The sequence below is a fragment of the Drosophila novamexicana genome, unplaced genomic scaffold (genome assembly GCF_003285875.2).
Source record: "Drosophila novamexicana strain 15010-1031.04,08,12 unplaced genomic scaffold, DnovRS2.1 tig00004554-arrow-pilon, whole genome shotgun sequence".
Lineage (NCBI taxonomy): Eukaryota > Metazoa > Arthropoda > Insecta > Diptera > Drosophilidae > Drosophila > Drosophila novamexicana.
Window position 1 is genome coordinate 576,596 of NW_020825051.1, and position 19,206 is coordinate 595,801.

Consider the following 19,206-nt stretch of genomic DNA (forward strand, 5'->3'; position numbering starts at 1 on the left):
GTTTTGATTTAATAAAAATTGATGTCTTTAACAGTCCCTTTAATACTGTAGGCGCCTTGGAGCGCGCCAAGTTTGCCGTGGAGCAACAATATGCGGTAGTTGGAGTACTGGAAGATTTCAATACAACACTCTCAGTGCTGGAGAAATATGTGCCACGTTTCTTTGAGGGCGTGCGAGATATCTATGCCAGTAAGTAAATGAAATAAAAAGTAAAATATCAAATTCTATTGGATGTATCTCTATACTATCGTATTCCTTTTGTTATTACCAGCAAGCGCCGAGTATCTGACCAAGATCAACAAAAACAACTTTAAGCCACCGGTCAGCGAGCATGTCAAGGATATTGTGCGTCGCAATTTTACCAATGAAATCGAATTCTATCAGTTCTGCCGCCAGCGACTGCATAAACAATATCTGGCCGCCCATTTGCCGCAAAGGATTATAACAGCGCATCCGGCGGCTTTGGGGCGCAATTAAGTCTGCCCTATTGTTCGAAATTGTGTAAAACATTTGTATAAAATATAATCGATCCTGTAGTCAACTGCGCTACCCCTTCCTCCATTCAATTCGCACATATTGTAGTAAATAATTGTTTATCATTGTGTATATTTCAAATTGGTTATAAAAGTTATTCATATGTTTATTAAATATATAATAACATATACATATTTATATTGTTTAGTTAGTGATTATGAAAAATGCATTCGAATTGTGATGTCTTCAAGTGAACTGTTAAAATTGTTTGTTTTTAAATACCTAATTTTAACTAGAATTAAGAATTTTAAGCTCACAAACTGTAAAAATAATAAACGCTATCATAAGATCTATGAACTTTGTGTTTTCAAAGACATGAGAGAATTTCGACTCAAGATTAAAAGTAAAATCTTATACAGAATTTAGTCCAATGAATTAACGTATTTTATATACATTTTTTAGAATCAACTTTTTTACAATTGCAACACGTAAAAGCTCTGATATGAAGTAGAAATGTTAAATCATAATTGTCTGTTGACTGCAGACTCAGTATTTAGTTCTCAACATTTTTTACACGTTTTCTTATATAACCCTATGGAATTCGTTAATAGAAGTTGACATCTGATTTTACACAATGATTGTTTGCAAAATTCGTATAAAAGTTAACCCTCTGAAATTATGAAATATATTTTCCACACAAAGAGATAACCAAATATAATAATTATATATAATTTTTCATGAAAAATTAATGATATGACAAAGCAAGCAGAATATATTGTTATAATTTACAACAATAAAATATCTGCGTTGGGGAACATGGAAATGTTTTAATTTAAAAAATTAAAGCATTTCAAGTCGACTCGAAGTTCATTTTAAAAAATGAACCCATTGCGATTGCAATGGCCTCCTCGTGGTGTTCCCTGGGTACCGAATATGCATATATCGGCAGCTAATTCGAGCGGCGACTTTCAATAGGTAAAATATTAGATCTATTCGCTTATTGGCGAGGATCTACTATTTTATAACTTGATAATATTTGAAATAAAAAAGGTCTTTTCACATTTATTTCATTAAATTCTTTTACTGGGTCAAAAGTAAAATATATTAAATATATATATATTACTTAATATTAAATATTTTTTAAACTAAGAAAAATCGCTTCAAGCGGTGCTAATCTCAGTAATAAAATTTATAGGTTATAGCGTCGGGTAGGTCAGTTGTTTATTTTTCAGCATGATTCTTGGCAGCATATAGAGTTTACATTTCCCTGAGTGTTATTGTTATGTCTAATGTAATGTCTTTCCAGATTGGTTAACAAAAAATGGTTTTCATATTATTATTTAAAAATTGATGTGAATCAAGAGAAAATTGTTTACGTGCATAATCTAAACAACTAAATCTAGGAAATAAACAAAGGAGTAAAACATTTAACATGAATTATACTGAGTACTAAAATATAATGTGAGTAACAGTTATTGAACGAAATTGGGAGAATACAAATTAGTTTTTTGAAGACTGATGACTTTCAAATCCAACGCTACAGCAACTTATAGCATGCTGTGATTAAAGTCGGCGTAGTTGATCGATCAATCTTGCGCTTCTTACTGTGAAGAGGGATTGCAAAATTGATAAAACTAGTATTTGCTTTGTTTAAATGACTCAGACCTACCTCTTATCACCATACAGTGGATAGAACTTATCAGGTTTCATGTCAACACCCGGACCAACCTTAATTCGCTTCACGCATACATAAGTCGGATTCTTATCATCGCAGGCAGATGTCTCGACCCAGCGCTCTGGAGAACGCAGGTAGGCCGTCACGGGATCGCAGTTAATCATCTGCAATACACGCTCATCGTATAAGGCCAACCACTCCTTTGAGTCAGCCCTCACGCTCATCAGATGGGGCTGACAGCGTCGCACAATCTTACACAAGATTTGATCATAAGCCAGAGCCTTGGGCAGCTGATAAGCGCCAATATGAAGACGCCAGCGGGCCACATAGAGTTTGTATATAAGATGATAGTCATCATAGCGGTACTGAATACACTGGCCATCCGGCGAAACGCGAGCCTTGAGAAATACATCATCAAATTGCATCTCATCCTCACTGAGCAGATTCAGTCGTTTATTGTCGCGCCGTAGATAATCCCACTTGTCCACATCGAGACCATTGCGACTGTTATGCACAATATCAAAAATGTAGCCATGCCCCATCATTGGATAAGTCAACAGTTCACTTTTGCCAAGTATCAGCGCTTTGATTAGCTGCACACCACGTCCATTGTTGTCGTCGCGAAGTGTGCGCAATTTCTTGCTGTTCATGTCGCCAAAGATTTTATCCACGCAGACCAATCCGTTTTGCTCATGCTAGGCGCAAATGAAAGGTAAATTAATTCTAACATCATTTTGAATACGAGCAGCAACTCACATCGAAGCTTTCGCCACAAACTTGTTCCCAGTAATGCGAAAATGGACCATGTCCAACATCATGAAGCAGCGCTGCAATTTCCACCGCCTCTCGGCACCATTCCGGCAATTCGCGATCATAATTTGAATTTCGCTTTAAGGCATTCAGTAGATCTTTCGCGCTCCTGTATGTCCTACAATTTAACTGCAGTTAACGCTTTTTCTTATAATATTGGATATTGCTTACCCTATGCAGTGATCATAGCGGGTGTGTGTGGCCTCCGGCTTGGCAGTCACCGACAGCAGTCCCAGTTGTTGAACTTTTTTGAGACGCTGGAACAGGGGATGATTCACTAACTCTTCGATGTGGCTTGGAATTTCAATAACTCCATGAACTTCATCCTCGATGAGCATCTAAAAGAAAATATTTTCTTATCAGTTGAACTTATTGATGTCACTAGCTCAGTACATTTAGTAAGAAGAAAAGGAATTGATTGCCAAAAACTGAAACTTTGCTTTTATTCTTGGACACATATGTGTCGCCTCGACAAGCAAATGAGAACTGAGAAATTCAACTGATGAATCCAAGATTTTTTACTGGCTAGGCAAGTTCCTCATAAAAATCATTATAGAAAGTTTGTATGCTCGCCACATGAGAGGTTTAAGTGGTTTACAAAGTACCCAATTCTAACACAAGGCATTCATGGCCATTCAGTGTGCATGCGTCCATATGGATAAAATTTGAAATTCAAGCTTGGATCACAATAGACCTGAAAGAGTTAAACACAAAAGAGAGCTATGAGCTAATATGCAACTAAACTAAATGTGACAACTCCACACAGCTTGTTCCGTAGCATACAGAGTGATAGCTGCGATATGCCCAACTGCATGGAATGCAACTGGAGGGGATAATCAGCTGTTCTCCCAGCTAGACACGGTTTCCATGACAACCAGATTGTTGGCTTGGGTTCTGATTGAGATTGGTGGGCATGCCTTAGATTTAAATTAATAAAAAAGCGCACTTACATATGGAACTGCTGCTGCCGCATCGCTGCTCGACTGCTGCTGTCGCAATTGAAGCTGCTGCTGCTGAATTGAAAGAGCAGGCAGCTCCGTGCCATGCTGCGACAGGGAGCTGCAATCACACAACAAACTGGCTGACATCTGGTATAGCTGACTTCGCCGTCGCTTCTGTTGGCATTTGCAATGGAACAGAAGAGCGAGGCGGCGATAACGCAACAGAAGAAACGTTTTGTTTGTGTTATATTACGTTTTTTTTACCAATCACATTTGTAAACAAATATAAGAATGATGTCAACGGGAGCACAATCAACGTCAAACCAAGTCAGCTGTTTGCCGTGAGCTTGGTCAGGGCTGCCAAGCAACGCGCTTGCTTGTTGCCAGGGCTGCACTGCATGTGCGCAGAAAAAGCTTATTTCATTTTCAGTTCACAAAAAAAACTTTTGATGTTAAAAAAAAAAACGAAAAACACAAACATTTCATGAAGGGAAATCAACTTTTTTCTACTAATTTATATTGGAGCAAAATTACCACGACAGTTTAAAAGTATGCCACAGTTTATATTGAGTATTATTGCCTAAAGTAGGCAACATTAGTATATATATAAAATAATAGCAGTATTTTAAATGTATCGAACCAAAGTTTCTATTTTTTTCAATTTATTTATAAACAAAATAAAAAACAATTTTGGGCATTGGTAATTTGCTATAAACGTTTAAGAGAAAATAATGGCTTTGTGTGCTAGCGACATAAATGTGTGCAAATATAATTTAAACTCCTTGAGTCGATAACATAAGCTATTGAGTATAAGAGTATCAAGTAGAATATAAGCACGGCAAATTTCTAACATATTTATATCCAAATCAATGTCACACGCTTTATCAAAGCAATTGCTATTTAAACCGGCTCATAGACACATTTGCCCGCCAAGAGTTCGGGGAAGCAGGCGGTCAACATAGAATAGGTTTTCTCAGAGAGCGCCGTCGCATTCAACTGAAAGCGAAAGTACCTTTTGACCTACAGCTGAAAGTGTTCTGTTAGAAGAGCGAATTATCCAAAGAGCATGCAATAAACAAAGAGGCATATAAAGAGTAAAGAGAGAGAGATATGAATAGCATAGCGGTACGGTTCGTTCACATGATTGTTTAGATAATTTTTTTGAATTACGTTTGAATACAATGCCCATTCCAGCACACACAAAAATACATACATATGTATACCTGCAACTACTTTTACACATATTACACATGCTTGTATGTATATATAAACTGTAATTGCAATATTGCAGCAAGCAGGCCAATTGCGGTCAACGCACCTTTAAGATAAGAGAGAGCAAAGAATATTCAAGGCATAAAATACTATACATATGTGCACGAATGTATTTACTTGCATGCAAACATACATATTTGTATCATATGTACACAATAAAGCATAGACAAACTGGCAGCTGGTAAAAATAATAAATACCTACATGTGCAAATTAAAAACAAACTGAAAACTATACAAAGCAATGAAAAATGCCTTTAGCAAACATTAAACAAAACAATAACATTTAAAAATAAGGTAAAAAAAACGCCGGCTCCACACTTGACTGAATGGAGCGAGATAAAGAGGTTACAGAGAAAAAGAGCGAGGCACAGAGAGAAGCACATTTTGTCACAGTGGGACGAGAATAATTGGCATAGCCTCATTTCGACATCACAATATGGTGTGGAAAATGGACTAAGAAGATAAATTGAGGTGTGAAGAAGCTTCAGTGATAATATATTCCTGCTGGTAAGTCGATCCTTCCTGTAACTGAATATTATTAAGAATATAGTTCAAGTCGTATTTTTAGGCATAGGAGCATTAAATAAATTTTACATAAATAAGTGAACCTGGAGTTAGTTCTTGTGAAAGCCAAAGAAACCTAAAGTTTTAATTTTTCTTAAATATCGATAGTTTTATAATATTAACCAACACATTATAATATTTAATTCTGTCCGTCTCTAGATAAACTTTCAGACCACTGTGCATTATTAAAGCATATTGGATGCTCTCTCCCTCTCTCAGAACACGCAACAGCGCCCAAGCCCGCCCACTGTACCAACGGAGAGACGTTAAAGAATAGAGAAAAGTGAGAGTTTTAGGCATGCCGCAATGCGTGCAACCTACTTGAAACCTTCGTCAGTTGCCACACGACAGGACAGCCGCACGGGCAGGCCGAACTATAAGCGTAACGCAATGCAGCATAGTTATAAATTACTGAAAAGCAATCCGTGAGTTGAAGAGTATCTGAAAGATACACTCGCAGTAGCAGCTAGTAATGCCAAATTAATAATAATTAAAGCGCAGCGTGCGATCTACCGGGCAGCTGCTCGCTAACTCTCATTCTCGCAGCGCTCTCAGAATGTGTTAGTTCTCTTTGCGGAAAGTGCTCGTATCTTTGTATCTGAACACGGCCCATGCCATTGCGTACTCTCAGCAGCGTACCCCGCCGCCAGTGGGCGAAAGACGCAACTGCCGACTGTCGACTGCTGTGAGCTGCTACGACCTTGCAATGCCCTTGAATGGCACTCTTATTGCGACCAAGTCGCCGTCGTTGCCACTACAACTGGCGGTGCTGCCACGGCTGCCACGACGAGCGCTGGCAAAATACAGAAATGGATTTAAATTGAAATTGAAATTTTGTATATCGTATTTGGTGTGAGCTGTTGTAACTCGCCGTGCTTACCATCGCCACGAACAGAACCGACGGTGCAGCTCCTTTTTTTACAATTTTAACTTAACCCAAGCGTCGCGTGTGTGAACCAGAGCGCCGCATAAATACCAAAAATAAAGCCAAATAAAATGAAAATATCCTAAACATATCGCCTTGGAGACAGTGCACAATATAACTTCCTTGTTAAAAGTGTTATCCAAGCAACTAGCGCCATCTGTGGGCCCGAACCGTGTTTTTTCCGAGAGTGTGTGCGTGTCTGTGCACTAAAAGTGAAAGTTCAGACAAACGAAATCCTTCGTTAGCCCCATTCGCTGGGTCACTTCCTTGGCACAGTTTTAAGGCGGAGGTGTCTACGTACATACATAACGATACCGAAACACGCAATACATAGCCAAACATATACTGACGACTTCCACACTATATATACCAGATATATACGCGTGTATATATTCGCTATATATATGTGCCATATTTATGCGACAGCTTTGACAACTCATATTTTTTATTGCTCCATAAACGGGCAGGCCAAGAACTTGGAAATAGAAAAGGAAACCCATTGGAACTAATCAACTTATAGGCAGGTTGGTAATATTTATAATCATAACAGAACAATCGCATATTCACATAATCATCGCATGTTTTATATGCATATTTTGAGCGTGTGTAGTTTTTTTGTTTTACCACAAGTTGGCAACAACCGAATTGTTGTAGTTTAATAATACATAATTATAAGCTAGAACCTGGAGTATACTTTGACATTGAACTTTTTAATGAGGGATCAAATGTGCTTACAAGTGGAACATTATTTGCAATTATTAAAATAGTTTTGTGGAGTGTGACATAACTAAGCGAACGTAGATACTAAGCTGCTTAATTATCAAACAGATTCTATTCTATAGCTAATATGTTGATTGGCTTTGAAGACGTCTTAACAATTTGCCAGACGCAGACAACTCCTTCAAAAAAAAATCACACTTTTATGTATTTATCTAACTACCTATCTAATGGCAAACGCAAACAAAAACAAAATCTTCAACTGGCCCTTGTCAATACCTTTTGCAAATACTCAAGGACTGCTGCCCCACCAGGCTTCAATCATAGCCCATTAAAATCGAAACACAAGCTGTAAGTGAAGCCAATGGAAAGCGAAAGCATGTGAAAATCGAAAGTATCTGTGTCTGTATCTGTATGTGTGTCTCTGTCTGCTCCAAAACGGCACAAGCGATTTTCGCATTGTTGTTGTTGCTGTTGTTATTATTATTATTGTGGCGGTGCTTGGCTTTGTTTGCTTTTGACATTTCGTTGGGTAGCAATGTCATACAAATATAAATAAAATACACGCGCTTCCCCATCAAAAGAACCACCCACACCAAACACGCACTGACCGCGGCGCACACAGCAATGTATCTGAGAGATACTTGACTACTTAGGGCTATCCATGGACGGAACTCGACATAGAGCGTGGCGCGTATGAGCCACATAATCTATTGATTGTTTTACCCACCCAAAAATTCACCGACAATCGATTGGGAACCTGCCAAAGTCTCCACCGCTCCACCACTCCATCACTTCTGCTCCTCAATTATGTCGCAACCAACGACGCAAAAAAAAAAGATATCCAAATGGGATGCCGCATGTTACGTGCGACTGTCAATTTGGCTAATTTGCCATATTAAAAAATATATTAATATATGTTCTGGTTTATTTATAAAATAAATATCATTCAGCGCGAACACAGTCAGCTGTTGTGGCTTGTAGAAATTTTTGGCCAATATTTTAAAGTGGGTGGCACATAAGTGAAACAGCAAATAGAAAATTAAACTAAAGTAGGGAAGTTTATATGTATATCAGCACAGGAAGATATACATACATACAGACAGAGCAAATAATTATGCAAGAACATGTGAATATAATTGAAGGCCGAAAGTCAAATTTTTAATAAATTAGTTTAGGTCTGTGCTCAGAGCACACAATTTTCTTAACATGCGCGAAATTTCACATCCATTCCATAGTTTTCACCTTCTGTATTTGATCTATATTTGTCTGCTTTCAGCTTAATTTCCGCAAGTACCACAATTAGGTAAACTTACCCGATTACTACGCGTCCATAAAAAGTTATCTCTTTAATCCCTTATTAGTATTATCAATTTGTTGAAAGCATAATTAAATACTAGCAGTAGCTAATCTGTTTACTGATAAGGATTCAATAACCGAGTCCTACCCGAACCTAATTACCGGAACCTTTGGATAATATATTATCTCAATCACAGCGGGAAATAGTTCAGTGGAAGTGGCTCAAATGACAAACATTATTATCGCTGATAAGCCAGATCCGTATCATAATTACTATGGGTAGTGCAGAAGATATTGGCAAACAGTTTCTACTTGTACAGATACAGTAGCCAATTGTTGCATATCTAAACGCGTTGGTGACAGCACTTCGAAGTAAGGGAGACGAAATACCCTGGAAAAACTATAGTTGGTCAATTAAATTTGATTTATTTCGTTGATTTATTTAAAAAAATGGCTTGCAAATACATTTTTCCATTAGACACATTTTATAGGTAAATAATGGTAAATGTGAAGAAATTCCCAACGATTCCTAGATTCCTTGCAAGATTTTTAAAGAACTTCAATTCAGTTTTGAGTTTTTTCTATGTAAAATATTGAACATTCAAGAATGTTCCTGAGCAGCTTCCCAGCACGTGTGAGCGTTAGCAAAAACAAAGACTCACCTGACTAGCGAGTAGGCCTGCTTAATAGTAAGCACATATTTACTCTATAATAAAACTGTAGCAGAGTTGATCACATGGCATTATGCCCTTTCTCTCTTTCTCCGAGGGTAGCAGACAGCGACGTTGCTGATCACGAGCATTTCTCTATGCAAGCGGCTGTCCGACAATGGCAGCGGTACTCTACGGGCAGAGGGTCGGGCATCTGTCGCTGCAGTTGTCTTACCTTTGGGATGCGGCGATTACGATTACCCATACAGGCCCAGCACCACAAATGCACAGATACAGTTACAGCTACAGCAGCAGCAACAGCTTCAGCTACAACCACAGCTACGGCTACAGCTACAGTTACAGATGCAGATGCACACACAGGCCACAGACACATCACAGTTGATCAGTGACAGGCCAGACGCTGGCGGTGCGATTTGCTGCGCTTCGATTTAGCTGCCTTATCAATCAGCGCAAGTTCGTTTAATGCCAAAAAAAAAACAGAAAAAAAAAAAACAAAAATCGTATTCAGTGCATGCTCATCACAGTACCATCGCAGACGTGGTGCAGTCGCAGTCCGGGTCCGTGAAGTTCGTTTTCGCCAGTTATTAACGTGCCCGTAAAGTATATATTAAGGTTTGTGTCTGAAAACGATCTGGGAACGGGTTACCAAGCGATCCGGCAGCAGTTGGCGTTATGTGAGTAAGAGAGGAATATCGTTCCGTTCGGTTCGGGCTCGATTCGGTTCAGTTCAATTTGGGTCATAAACTGCGCTCTGTTTTCAAAATGATTGCTAAAAATAAATGCAATTTGTTATCAACGCTCACAATCGAAACGCCGGCTTGGCATGATTAACTGCGCCCCCACACCCTTGAAGTCATGTCAGTGACAGGTGAACTCGAAACATACTCAATGCTAAAATAGTATATCTGATATGATATCTCCATTAATACTGCCACAAAATGCAAACAAAAATACAAATGGCGTCCCAATAAAAGGCCTTGGCAGTGGAGAATACCCAATTTCCTGCCTTTCTTAGCGGTTCCGTCATTTAGGAAATTGAACAACTAAGATCCGGGTTCGAATTCCTGGCTAGTGTGTGCAAGTAGCATGGTCTTAGCCGAAGGCCATGCATGGCAATACTATTAGAAACTGATGTTAATAAATTGCAACTACATCCTATAATCACAATAACAGTATTAATAATAAAAATAACAACAACGAAAATAACAATAATATTGATAATATTAATAATGCTAAAAATATTAATAATAATAATAATAATTACAATTTTAACATATTGTAAATTTTCAAAAAAGAACAAGTTAAAAAGGAACATATTTAAGATGATATGGAAAAGATGGTGATAATCATATGCAGCTTCTCTTCAGCTGGGAAGCACTCACTTAATCAACAGCTGAATATGACTGGTTATTTCGATAAAAATACTTTAAAATAATAACATGGGTATTAATTTTTAATCAGACCTAAAATATCTACGCACTTTGCTAAAGCACTCTTAATTTCAGTACTGGCAACTTATTACAGAGACGCATTAGATTATATATGTGTATTTGTATATACATATATATATATATATATATACATGCCTCAGACATACCAACCAGAGTCGAAATATGTTAAATAGTTGTCTACTCAGACATCATATATAAGTTATATATAGAAAGAGCTATTTATATGTATACAAAATCAAGCAACTACAAATTGCATTATCATCCTTGAGTAGCACAAATGAAACACACCTGAGCGGGCCACAAATTTTGTTAAATAGTTGTTAACATTTTAAAATTTGTTCTATTAGTCAAAAGAAGTTAATTATGCCGAAAATAGTGGGGAAATGCACAATGTTTTAAGCTCAAAAAATAGACAGCTGCACATGAAGCAGTTGAAAATGTTTTTTTTTTATTGCCAGCTTTAATATGTCCAGCTAAAGTGGGCTACTAAATGCACAGTTTCGACTAATTATTAGTTGCAAATGAGATTTCAAATGAGATTTAAAGAAATATACCTAGTTGAGTTAATTTACCTTCAAGTTGTGTGCACTTTCTCGGTGTATAAATTTATTGGACTTGACCTTCGGTCGGATAGCAATATGTCTTTCAGCTTTAAATTGGCACCTCTCTTTTATTATTGGCCCGCCTGTCAGTTCAGCTTCTTTGACCACAAAATAAAATTAACTAATCAAACATTATGCAAAGTTATTTTTGATTGTATTCGCTGCTAGAATGCCACTTTAGACACATAAACATCAATTGATCAACACGCCGGGCCACACATTTGGCCCAATTTAATTCAATTAAGCTGCTTATGGCTGGCACCAAAAACAGGCCTGAGAAGTATCTAACTATCTTTTGGACAGTGCGTGCCATCTCGACTCTCGTCGCAGATATACGCACTTGCAAGCCGGCGAACATTTTGAGCTAACTATCAAAACAAAGCATAAATTCTGTGGAAAAGCACTATAAATTTTAATGCCATGAGTTAAACAAAAAAAAATATATATTAGAAAAGAGAATAGATAAAGCAAAACGGAAATGTTCTTTTTGGAAAAAACATATGCGTTGTTCAATTTGTATTTTTGGCACATTTTTAGCAGTTTCTAAGTTTTGGATGATCTGCATTTAATTTATTTATAAGACGCCGACTCAATATATTGCCCTAGTATATGACTTTTATTGCTATATATTATTGTTTAAAACGTTAATTCTGCTTTTAATATGACTTTTTGGTATACATAGTGACATAGACACACACTCAGTGTCTCTTTTCGCTTTCTAAGATAGTTTCTATGCTCGTACATTGAACTTGGAAATTGTTAAATGTTGAGAAAGTAGCTGAGGAAAATCTAGTCAACTGACTGTGTTCATATTTCTTAATGTGTTCTTATTTTTTATGATTTCTATCTATTTATATTTATTTAATTAATTTTCTGGCTTTATATATATTTGTATACTGTTAGCTTGATTCTGCCCGATCTTTAAATTTTGAAAGATATTTAACCATTTTTATGAACCAATTCATTTGATAATTTCAGCAATGATTTTATATAAATGTGTCGTTACTTTTGCTATATCTCTCCCTCTCCCTCTCTCTTCCTCCCTCTCCCACTCTCTTCCTCCCTCTCCCTCTCTCTCTCTCTCTCTCTCTCTCTCTCTCTCTCTCTCTCTCTCTCTCATTCTCTCTCTTTCTATGGTGCACACTCTTTCCGCTTTCTTCCTTTGCATTTTCTCTATTTTGCGCGTCATCTGCCGCCGCCCAAAACGCATTTAGCCAATTGGCCCTGGTCCAAAAACAATTTTAATTTGTCTATATGAAAAAGGGACTGAGGCCAAGTGAATGGGACGCTTCTTTGAGCAATATCGCTGCAACGGCGTGCACTCGCAGTGGTAGCGCCGGGCAATATGCAGCCGCAGGTGGGGCAGGCTATGAATCACAAATATGTCAGAATGCCGTATACCTAAGTAGAGCCCCCAGATAATACGTTTAGGTCTTTGATAATTGTGCAGTGCAGCAATAAGTATTAAAAACAGATCGCTTTTGACCTCCTTAATCGATCGATTGTCAGGGACGGCCATCGTTTTATTTATTTACAATTTCTCTCGCTGCCTTTGGCAAAGTTTAAATTCAATTTTTATTATTTTACTGCTCAATTAAAGCTTCCTATGCAGGCTGCCAAAAAAAAAAACGAAATAAAAGCTCACACGCAAAACGAAAAAAAAAATAGAAAAAATGTCGCAGATCACCGCAAAGTTCAAGGCCAATTAACAACGTCGCGATTGGTGCATGCTCTCCTCTTCTTTTGGGTTGGGCTATCTGAATTGGTTTACCATTTAGGGGCGTGTCTATATCCACCTGATCAGGCGAGCACGTGTCACAATTGAAAAACAATAAAATACAAACCACATGCCAATTGTACTTTGAAAACAATCCGCATAAGGTATTTATCAATTCTCTTTGAGGGCGTGCCTTTATTATTTAACCAATGCTGGGTTTGACCTGTTGAGGCACGTGCTACATCGAAAACAATAACAAAACTACTTGCCATTGCTTTTTCAAAAGAAACAGCGATAAATTGATTAAAATTTATTTAATACAAATATGTACAACTTTTGGAATTTAGATTTCATTAGCAGGAAAGAACCTGTCACGCATTAATCATATTATATAATGGATTTTTAAAATGTATGTGCTGTCACATATATTAACTGAAAGGCACAAAAATCACTGGCAGCAGGTAAAAAGTATAATTAATAAATAAAAATAAACAATTGATTGTGAATTACATATTTGAATGAACTGTGGAAATGCCAAAAATGCACAAGTGCAAATGCCATCTGCTCGTAATACCCAAAATAGGCTATTTAAATTATTGACAGGCAGCTAAAAGTTTAATCGGTTGCCAAATGAAAAATGCTCTGCAAATTATAAAAAATAATTGCCAGCTGTTTTCTCAAAAAGAGAAAGCATAACATTTTGAGTAAATTTATTTGTTTACTTAAGAAAATCTTTGACTGTTTCTTAGTCTTAGGCAATAAACAAAAATAATATTGTTATACACGTCATCCAAGTATATATATACATATTTTTACACATATATCTGTATATTTGTTTTGCAGCATCGTTGCAATTGCCGACTCGCAAATTGACGTGACGTAAATGAATGAGCCCGGCGATATACCATTGACACACAGTAGCACGCCGGACAACAGGCCGCCCTGCAGCATTATCTCAATAATACCAAACATAGGGATGTCATCATGCCGTGGACGTGCCGAGGCATTCGCGCGAAGTTTGTCCACAAAGCTGCGCACCTTGGGATCACAGGTGAGTTGCGAATACTTAATGCAAATCTGGCTAAGCTATCGCAAATGCGATATATATTTGACTTTCTTTAAATATCAATTCCTACTCATATTAAAGTTTGTTGCTGCTTATATTAATTATATATGGCTGCAAATCCAAAAAAAAGTTCTTTCGGGTTACGGTTTGTTCTTGATTCAAGCTTCAGCTTAAGATTTTTTCTCCCAATTTGACATTTCAGTATTATTTATACAATTGCCCGTTGTATTGAGAATATGTCAAGCTATACATATTTTCATAAGCAAGATAAGGGCTAGATTTGATCTGTACCCAAAAATTTGCAACTACCTAACATGTTTGGATAAGTGCAATTGCTAGGCCTAAGCTATAGAACTAGATTACCCTATATACTTTTTGATTAGCATAGCATTTGTAATTATAAATGTTTCGGTTCAAAACAGTTTTTTACCCAAGAATTACAGAACTTTTAAAAATAATAATATTTTATTATTATAATAATTCAACTATGCACCCACACCATACCTATTATATTAATGCTTGGATCCAAGCAATCGTATTAGGAGCAGGACGAGAATCGACTATAAATTTCTAAGGCATCAGTACTTTTTCTGATTTCAAACTAGTCACATCACATTAAAATATTTAGACAAAAGCAAAAATGAATTTATTGCGCAAACAAGCACCGGAAATCAATTCGATTGCGGTCACATCAATGGGTGCATTCCGACCGATGACTCTTCACGAGTATCGGGGTAGATATGTGTTACTGCTCTTTTATCCGGCAAACTTTTCATTCGTGTGCCCAACGGAGCTGCAGGCATTTAGCGATCGCGCACAGGAGTTTCGGAATATCGGCTGCGAGATCATTGGCTGTTCGACGGACAGTCACTTTGCGCACTGCGCCTGGATGATGCAACCCCGTAAGGTTGGTGGCCTGGGCGAGATTGACGTTCCCCTGTGGTCAGATAAGTCCATGAAGGTTTCTCGCGACTATGGGATGCTGGACGAGAACACTGGCCTGGCCCTTCGCGGCATGTATATTATCGATCGAGTTGGCATCGTACGTCATATCTCGGTTAATGACGCGGGTGTGGGACGCAGTGTCGAGGAGGCCCTCCGCTTAGTTCAGGCCTTTCAATTTTCGGATGAGTTCGGCGAGGTTTGCCCGGTTAACTGGCGACCGGGTGCAAAGTCCATGAAGCCGGATATCGCTGGCAAAGAAGAGTACTTTAAAAACGCCAGCTAAAAACATACATTTTGTAGTTCGATAAAGGAGTGCAAGTAAAATATATTTTTTGCGACACACACACACAAACACGCTCAATAAATTGGATAATTAGCAAATGAATAGGAGTTTTTCAATCGTGTATATACTTTGTGGATAATTTGAGAATTCAGTTTGGAACAGATCAATGTGGAAGGAGGTATTATCTGCATTTGAGAATTCAGTTTGGAACAGATCAATGTGAGACCAGAAAGAACGAATTCCTTTGGATTGTGCAAGATTAAATGCCCTTGCTTTTTATAAAAAATAGTTTTAACCAATTTTTCCTTCAATTCATATCCTTTTTTTGAAATGCAGGCCAACGAGGAAGGCGCCAATGCAGAGGATGAACCTATTATAAATGGCGGCAATACCAACACCTGGGTAAATGCGCACGAATCGGAACAGACTGTCACCGATCTCCAGCCGCTGCGTCACGAGTCGGATTCATTTTTCGACTTTGACTGCGAGCTGGAATCGCCAGGCAGTCCAGTGGATGAGTGTGAGTACCTGCGTCTCATAGAAACCGCCTCGAATACGCCACACAACTCCACGGCCGAGTCTGGCTATGCTTGCGCCTCGGCGGCAAGCAGTCACAGCAGCACAGATGGTCCCTACTTTGATGCGGCGGCCGGCAGCAGCAGCAGCACAAGCAATATGCAAAATGAGCTGCTGCTGGTTACCACACAGCCGCAGGCGGAGCGCAGCAAGTTGCCGGCTACGGAGCTCAAGGAATATGTGAACACATTGCAAATGAATGGCACTCATGAGCCACTGACAAATGGTGATCAAGCTGAGGCGACGGTGGAGGAGGAGGAGGTGGTAGGCAAAGTGGAACCGAAACAGAAGGAACAAGCAAGGGAGAGCGAAGATGAGACGCTGCTGCAGGCACAAATACTAAGCGAACTGCAGCAGCACAGCGATAGCATCAAGAGCCCTGGCAACGGTTGCAGCCAGGAACAAACGGAGCAGGCGCCAGTTGAGGAAGAGCCGGTGTTGGTTAATGGTCACGTAAATAAGCCAGAAGAGAAGCTGCAACAACCTGAAGATGACAAGCTAGCTCAGACAACTGCAGAGCAGGAACAGGCAGAGCAGGAAGCACAACAGGCGCCAGATTGCGGTATAGATGAGGTAGACAAATGCACAGAGGGCATGCTAACTGTGGACGTGGGACTGGCACAATTAGAGCAGGCTCAACAGGATGTCACAGAGGCGGTTAACGAGGCGGAGAAACCCAGTCAAGCCCATGGCTTAGACACCACAGACGACGAGGACGACTGTCGGCCGCAACGCGTACGGCGATGCTCCTCCTTGAAAACAGGCAAAACGCCGCCGGGTACGCCTGGACGCAAGAAAATTGTGCGCTTTGCCGACGTGCTTGGCCTGGATTTGGCGGATGTGAAAACATTTCTGGACGAAATACCAACCATACCGAAATCCGCGTTTGAGGATCTGGAAATACTTGAATCAGAGCCACCACTGCAGCTTGGTCCCAAATCGGATAAGCTGTTGATGCCGCTGTTCCAGCAGCCGGGCGGTCTGCCCACATTCCTCGATGCGGTGCGCGAGAAACAGGTATCGCTGGAGAATGCCGCTGTCACCGATAGCATCAATCAGACAATCTCCGGTACGGTGCGTGTACGCAATCTGGACTTTCATAAATCAGTGCATGTGCGCTACTCGCTGGACGGCTGGCGCAGCTATGCGGATCTGCAGGCCAACTATGTGGAGAACTCTTGCGATGGCTTCTCCGACAAGTTCACGTTTGTGCTCTTTGGCAATTCGCTGCATGTCGGACAACGTCTGGAGTTCGCCGTGCGCTTTCAGTGCAAGGGTCAACAGTTTTGGGATAGCAATTATGGCGCCAACTACTGCTTCCAATGTTTGCCCAGCTCGAATCACGTGGCATCGCCGGCGTCTGTGGTGAATGGCGCCGTGCAGTCGCATCATGGCAGCAATTTGGTCGGCATGCTAAGCCCCACGGCGGGCGATGCCTGGTGCAGTTCGTTCTACTAATATGTATATGTATCTATATATCTATATATATATATATGTATTTATATATGTATATATATGTATAGTTAGTAGCAGTTTGCGGGGACACTCCGAGGAGGCAGTAGACGACGCGGACGCGGGTCGTTGCAGTCAATGCCAAAAGGCAGTGCGCCGTCAATGCCATTGGACGTCATTAACTGGTGTCGGCCTTGACGGCGTGTGCTGGGGCGTCTGCCACACCCAGAGATCAGAGATCAATACTATATAGAGAGAACGGTGCAATCCACCAACAACCCAACCCCAACCGCACAGCCCAGCCCATACCCCTCCCATGTACGTACATGTATGTAAGGCAAATGTTTATATTTTTATAGAGTGGAATAAAGTAATGCTGGAAAAGAAGCAGAAGAAGGAGGACCAGATGCAGCGGCTTCGATAACCAGGCAAATATTGTAAAAAATAAGAGTGGCCCGAACAAAATACGAGTAAACAGAGCCAGCAAAGTGCGAAAGAATCCCAATGATAGCTAATAGTTTTACGTTATAAGAAGAGCAAGTGATAACTAATGATGATGATGATGATGATGATGATATAATGTTGATGATCAATGATTAATGATGCATAATGAACACTTTTTAATGTCTACTACAATTTTAATTTCTATAGTTCTCTTATATATACACAATATACATATTGGTTTATGCTTTGTTCAGGCATGTGAGGGGGACACTACTTTAGGGGGATTCACGTGAGAGAACGTATTAAGTTTCTCAAATCAGAATCTGTTTACTACCTGCTATTGTTCCAATATGCAACAAATAACCAACTTTGATTTTCTAGTCAAACCAAGCTTTACCATAAGACTTTAAAAAAGGCTATATACATTAGCTATATACAAGGAGTAAACAGCCCAAGCCGAATCTCTTGCCAAACCTCGTTAGAAATGTGCCAATAGTTGCGCATTTAGCTCCATGACACCAAATGCTTGCGAATTATATAGATTGCAACTGTGCAAGATCTATGATAAATAGTTACAGTTATTGAATTTCCTACCCCTACACGTACTGAACAATCGTTTTTTGCTATGCCAAAAATAATAATTATTATTTTGTTTTCGATCAAATGTTAATATTTTCTTTTTATTGTTTAATTTAATTTTTGTGTTATATTTTATTTAATTTGATTTATTTTACGATTTCGATATTTTCTTTATGTATATGTTGATGCATAATATTATATACATATAAACGATATACATACATACAGCATAATATATAAAATATACAAAATAAAAAATATAAATTTTAGTTCAATTTTGTGGCTTGTTTTCGTTTTAACCTTTTAAGTTTAAGAATGAGGTTCATCAACAAACCAGGATTGGCGTTATCATACTTTATATAATACAAATAATATCTCGAGATATAACAATTGTCCAAAACTTCTGAAACCAATAGCATATATAGTATATCAGGGAGAGCCAAGAACCTAACACTAAAGAATTAATTATTGAAAATAACGAATGCAAAACACAGCTACCTCAAGGTTTTTCAATTGGAAAACTTCGTAAAAGTTAAACAACAAAATATATAAATAATGTTATATATGTTTATTGCATAGCAAACATGTAAAGATACCAACCTAATAAAAAACTAACTTTAAAAGTTACAAACTATTTATACAAACTATGACAGAATCTATGTAACAGCGACAAATATAAATACCTTCGCATAAATGGTGTACTTTTCAAACGCCCCACAGTAAAGCCCCATTAACTATTAGAC

The 19,206-nt window shown here is 38.6% G+C and overlaps 4 protein-coding genes across 8 annotated transcripts in view; 3 read left to right on the top strand and 1 right to left on the bottom strand.

Annotated features, from left to right (window-relative positions):
- LOC115769860 (heparan sulfate 2-O-sulfotransferase pipe-like) overlaps positions 1 to 605 on the top strand; it is a 41,942-nt gene extending 41,337 nt beyond the window's left edge. For all 3 annotated transcript variants that reach the window (XM_030714849.1, XM_030714856.1, XM_030714853.1), the window contains 2 exons: positions 35 to 189; positions 272 to 605. In XM_030714849.1, coding sequence (XP_030570709.1) covers positions 35 to 189; positions 272 to 477 — 361 coding nt within the window. In that variant the 3' untranslated portion in view covers positions 478 to 605. The remainder of the gene's footprint in view (positions 1 to 34; positions 190 to 271) is intronic.
- Positions 606 to 1,639: 1,034 nt separating this feature from the next.
- On the bottom strand, positions 1,640 to 4,265 carry LOC115769620 (deoxynucleoside triphosphate triphosphohydrolase SAMHD1 homolog). Its single transcript, XM_030714518.1, has 5 exons — positions 3,910 to 4,265; positions 3,131 to 3,297; positions 2,906 to 3,077; positions 2,144 to 2,844; positions 1,640 to 2,078 (listed from the first exon to the last, which is right to left on the bottom strand). Exons 1-5 carry the CDS (start codon positions 4,045 to 4,047, stop codon positions 2,012 to 2,014), a joined length of 1,245 nt encoding a protein of 414 aa, XP_030570378.1. The 5' UTR covers positions 4,048 to 4,265; the 3' UTR covers positions 1,640 to 2,011.
- Positions 4,266 to 6,260: 1,995 nt separating this feature from the next.
- On the top strand, positions 6,261 to 18,573 carry LOC115769448 (glycogen-binding subunit 76A). 3 transcript variants are annotated; one of them, XM_030714259.1, is made up of 3 exons: positions 6,261 to 7,185; positions 13,962 to 14,169; positions 15,749 to 18,573. In XM_030714259.1, exons 2-3 carry the CDS (start codon positions 14,002 to 14,004, stop codon positions 17,444 to 17,446), a joined length of 1,866 nt encoding a protein of 621 aa, XP_030570119.1. In that variant the 5' UTR covers positions 6,261 to 7,185; positions 13,962 to 14,001; the 3' UTR covers positions 17,447 to 18,573. The 3 variants fall into 3 exon arrangements, with proteins under 3 accessions (XP_030570119.1, XP_030570120.1, XP_030570121.1); XM_030714260.1 differs by lacking the exon at positions 6,261 to 7,185 and adding an exon at positions 9,768 to 10,022; XM_030714261.1 differs by lacking the exon at positions 6,261 to 7,185 and adding an exon at positions 9,768 to 9,960.
- Positions 14,770 to 15,510, top strand: LOC115769449 (peroxiredoxin 1). The gene has a single exon (XM_030714262.1). The coding sequence runs from the start codon at positions 14,825 to 14,827 to the stop codon at positions 15,410 to 15,412; it is 588 nt and encodes a 195-aa protein (XP_030570122.1). The 5' UTR covers positions 14,770 to 14,824; the 3' UTR covers positions 15,413 to 15,510.
- Positions 18,574 to 19,206: the final 633 nt, after the last annotated feature.

Bases quoted from the DNA above. Each gene is read 5' to 3' on its own strand.
- LOC115769620 (XM_030714518.1), bottom strand. From the start codon at position 4,047: ATGTCAGCCAGTTTGTTGTGTGATTGCAGCTCCCTGTCGCAGCATGGC. The intron at 3,298-3,909 runs GTAAGTGCGCTT...ATTTTCTTTTAG, and splicing joins CGGCAGCAGCAGTTCCATAT to ATGCTCATCGAGGATGAAGT. The intron at 2,845-2,905 runs GTGAGTTGCTGC...ATTTGCGCCTAG, and splicing joins TTTGTGGCGAAAGCTTCGAT to CATGAGCAAAACGGATTGGT.
- LOC115769449 (XM_030714262.1), top strand. From the start codon at position 14,825: ATGAATTTATTGCGCAAACAAGCACCGGAAATCAATTCGATTGCGGTC.
- LOC115769448 (XM_030714259.1), top strand. From the start codon at position 14,002: ATGAATGAGCCCGGCGATATACCATTGACACACAGTAGCACGCCGGAC. The intron at 14,170-15,748 runs GTGAGTTGCGAA...TTTGAAATGCAG, and splicing joins TGCGCACCTTGGGATCACAG to GCCAACGAGGAAGGCGCCAA.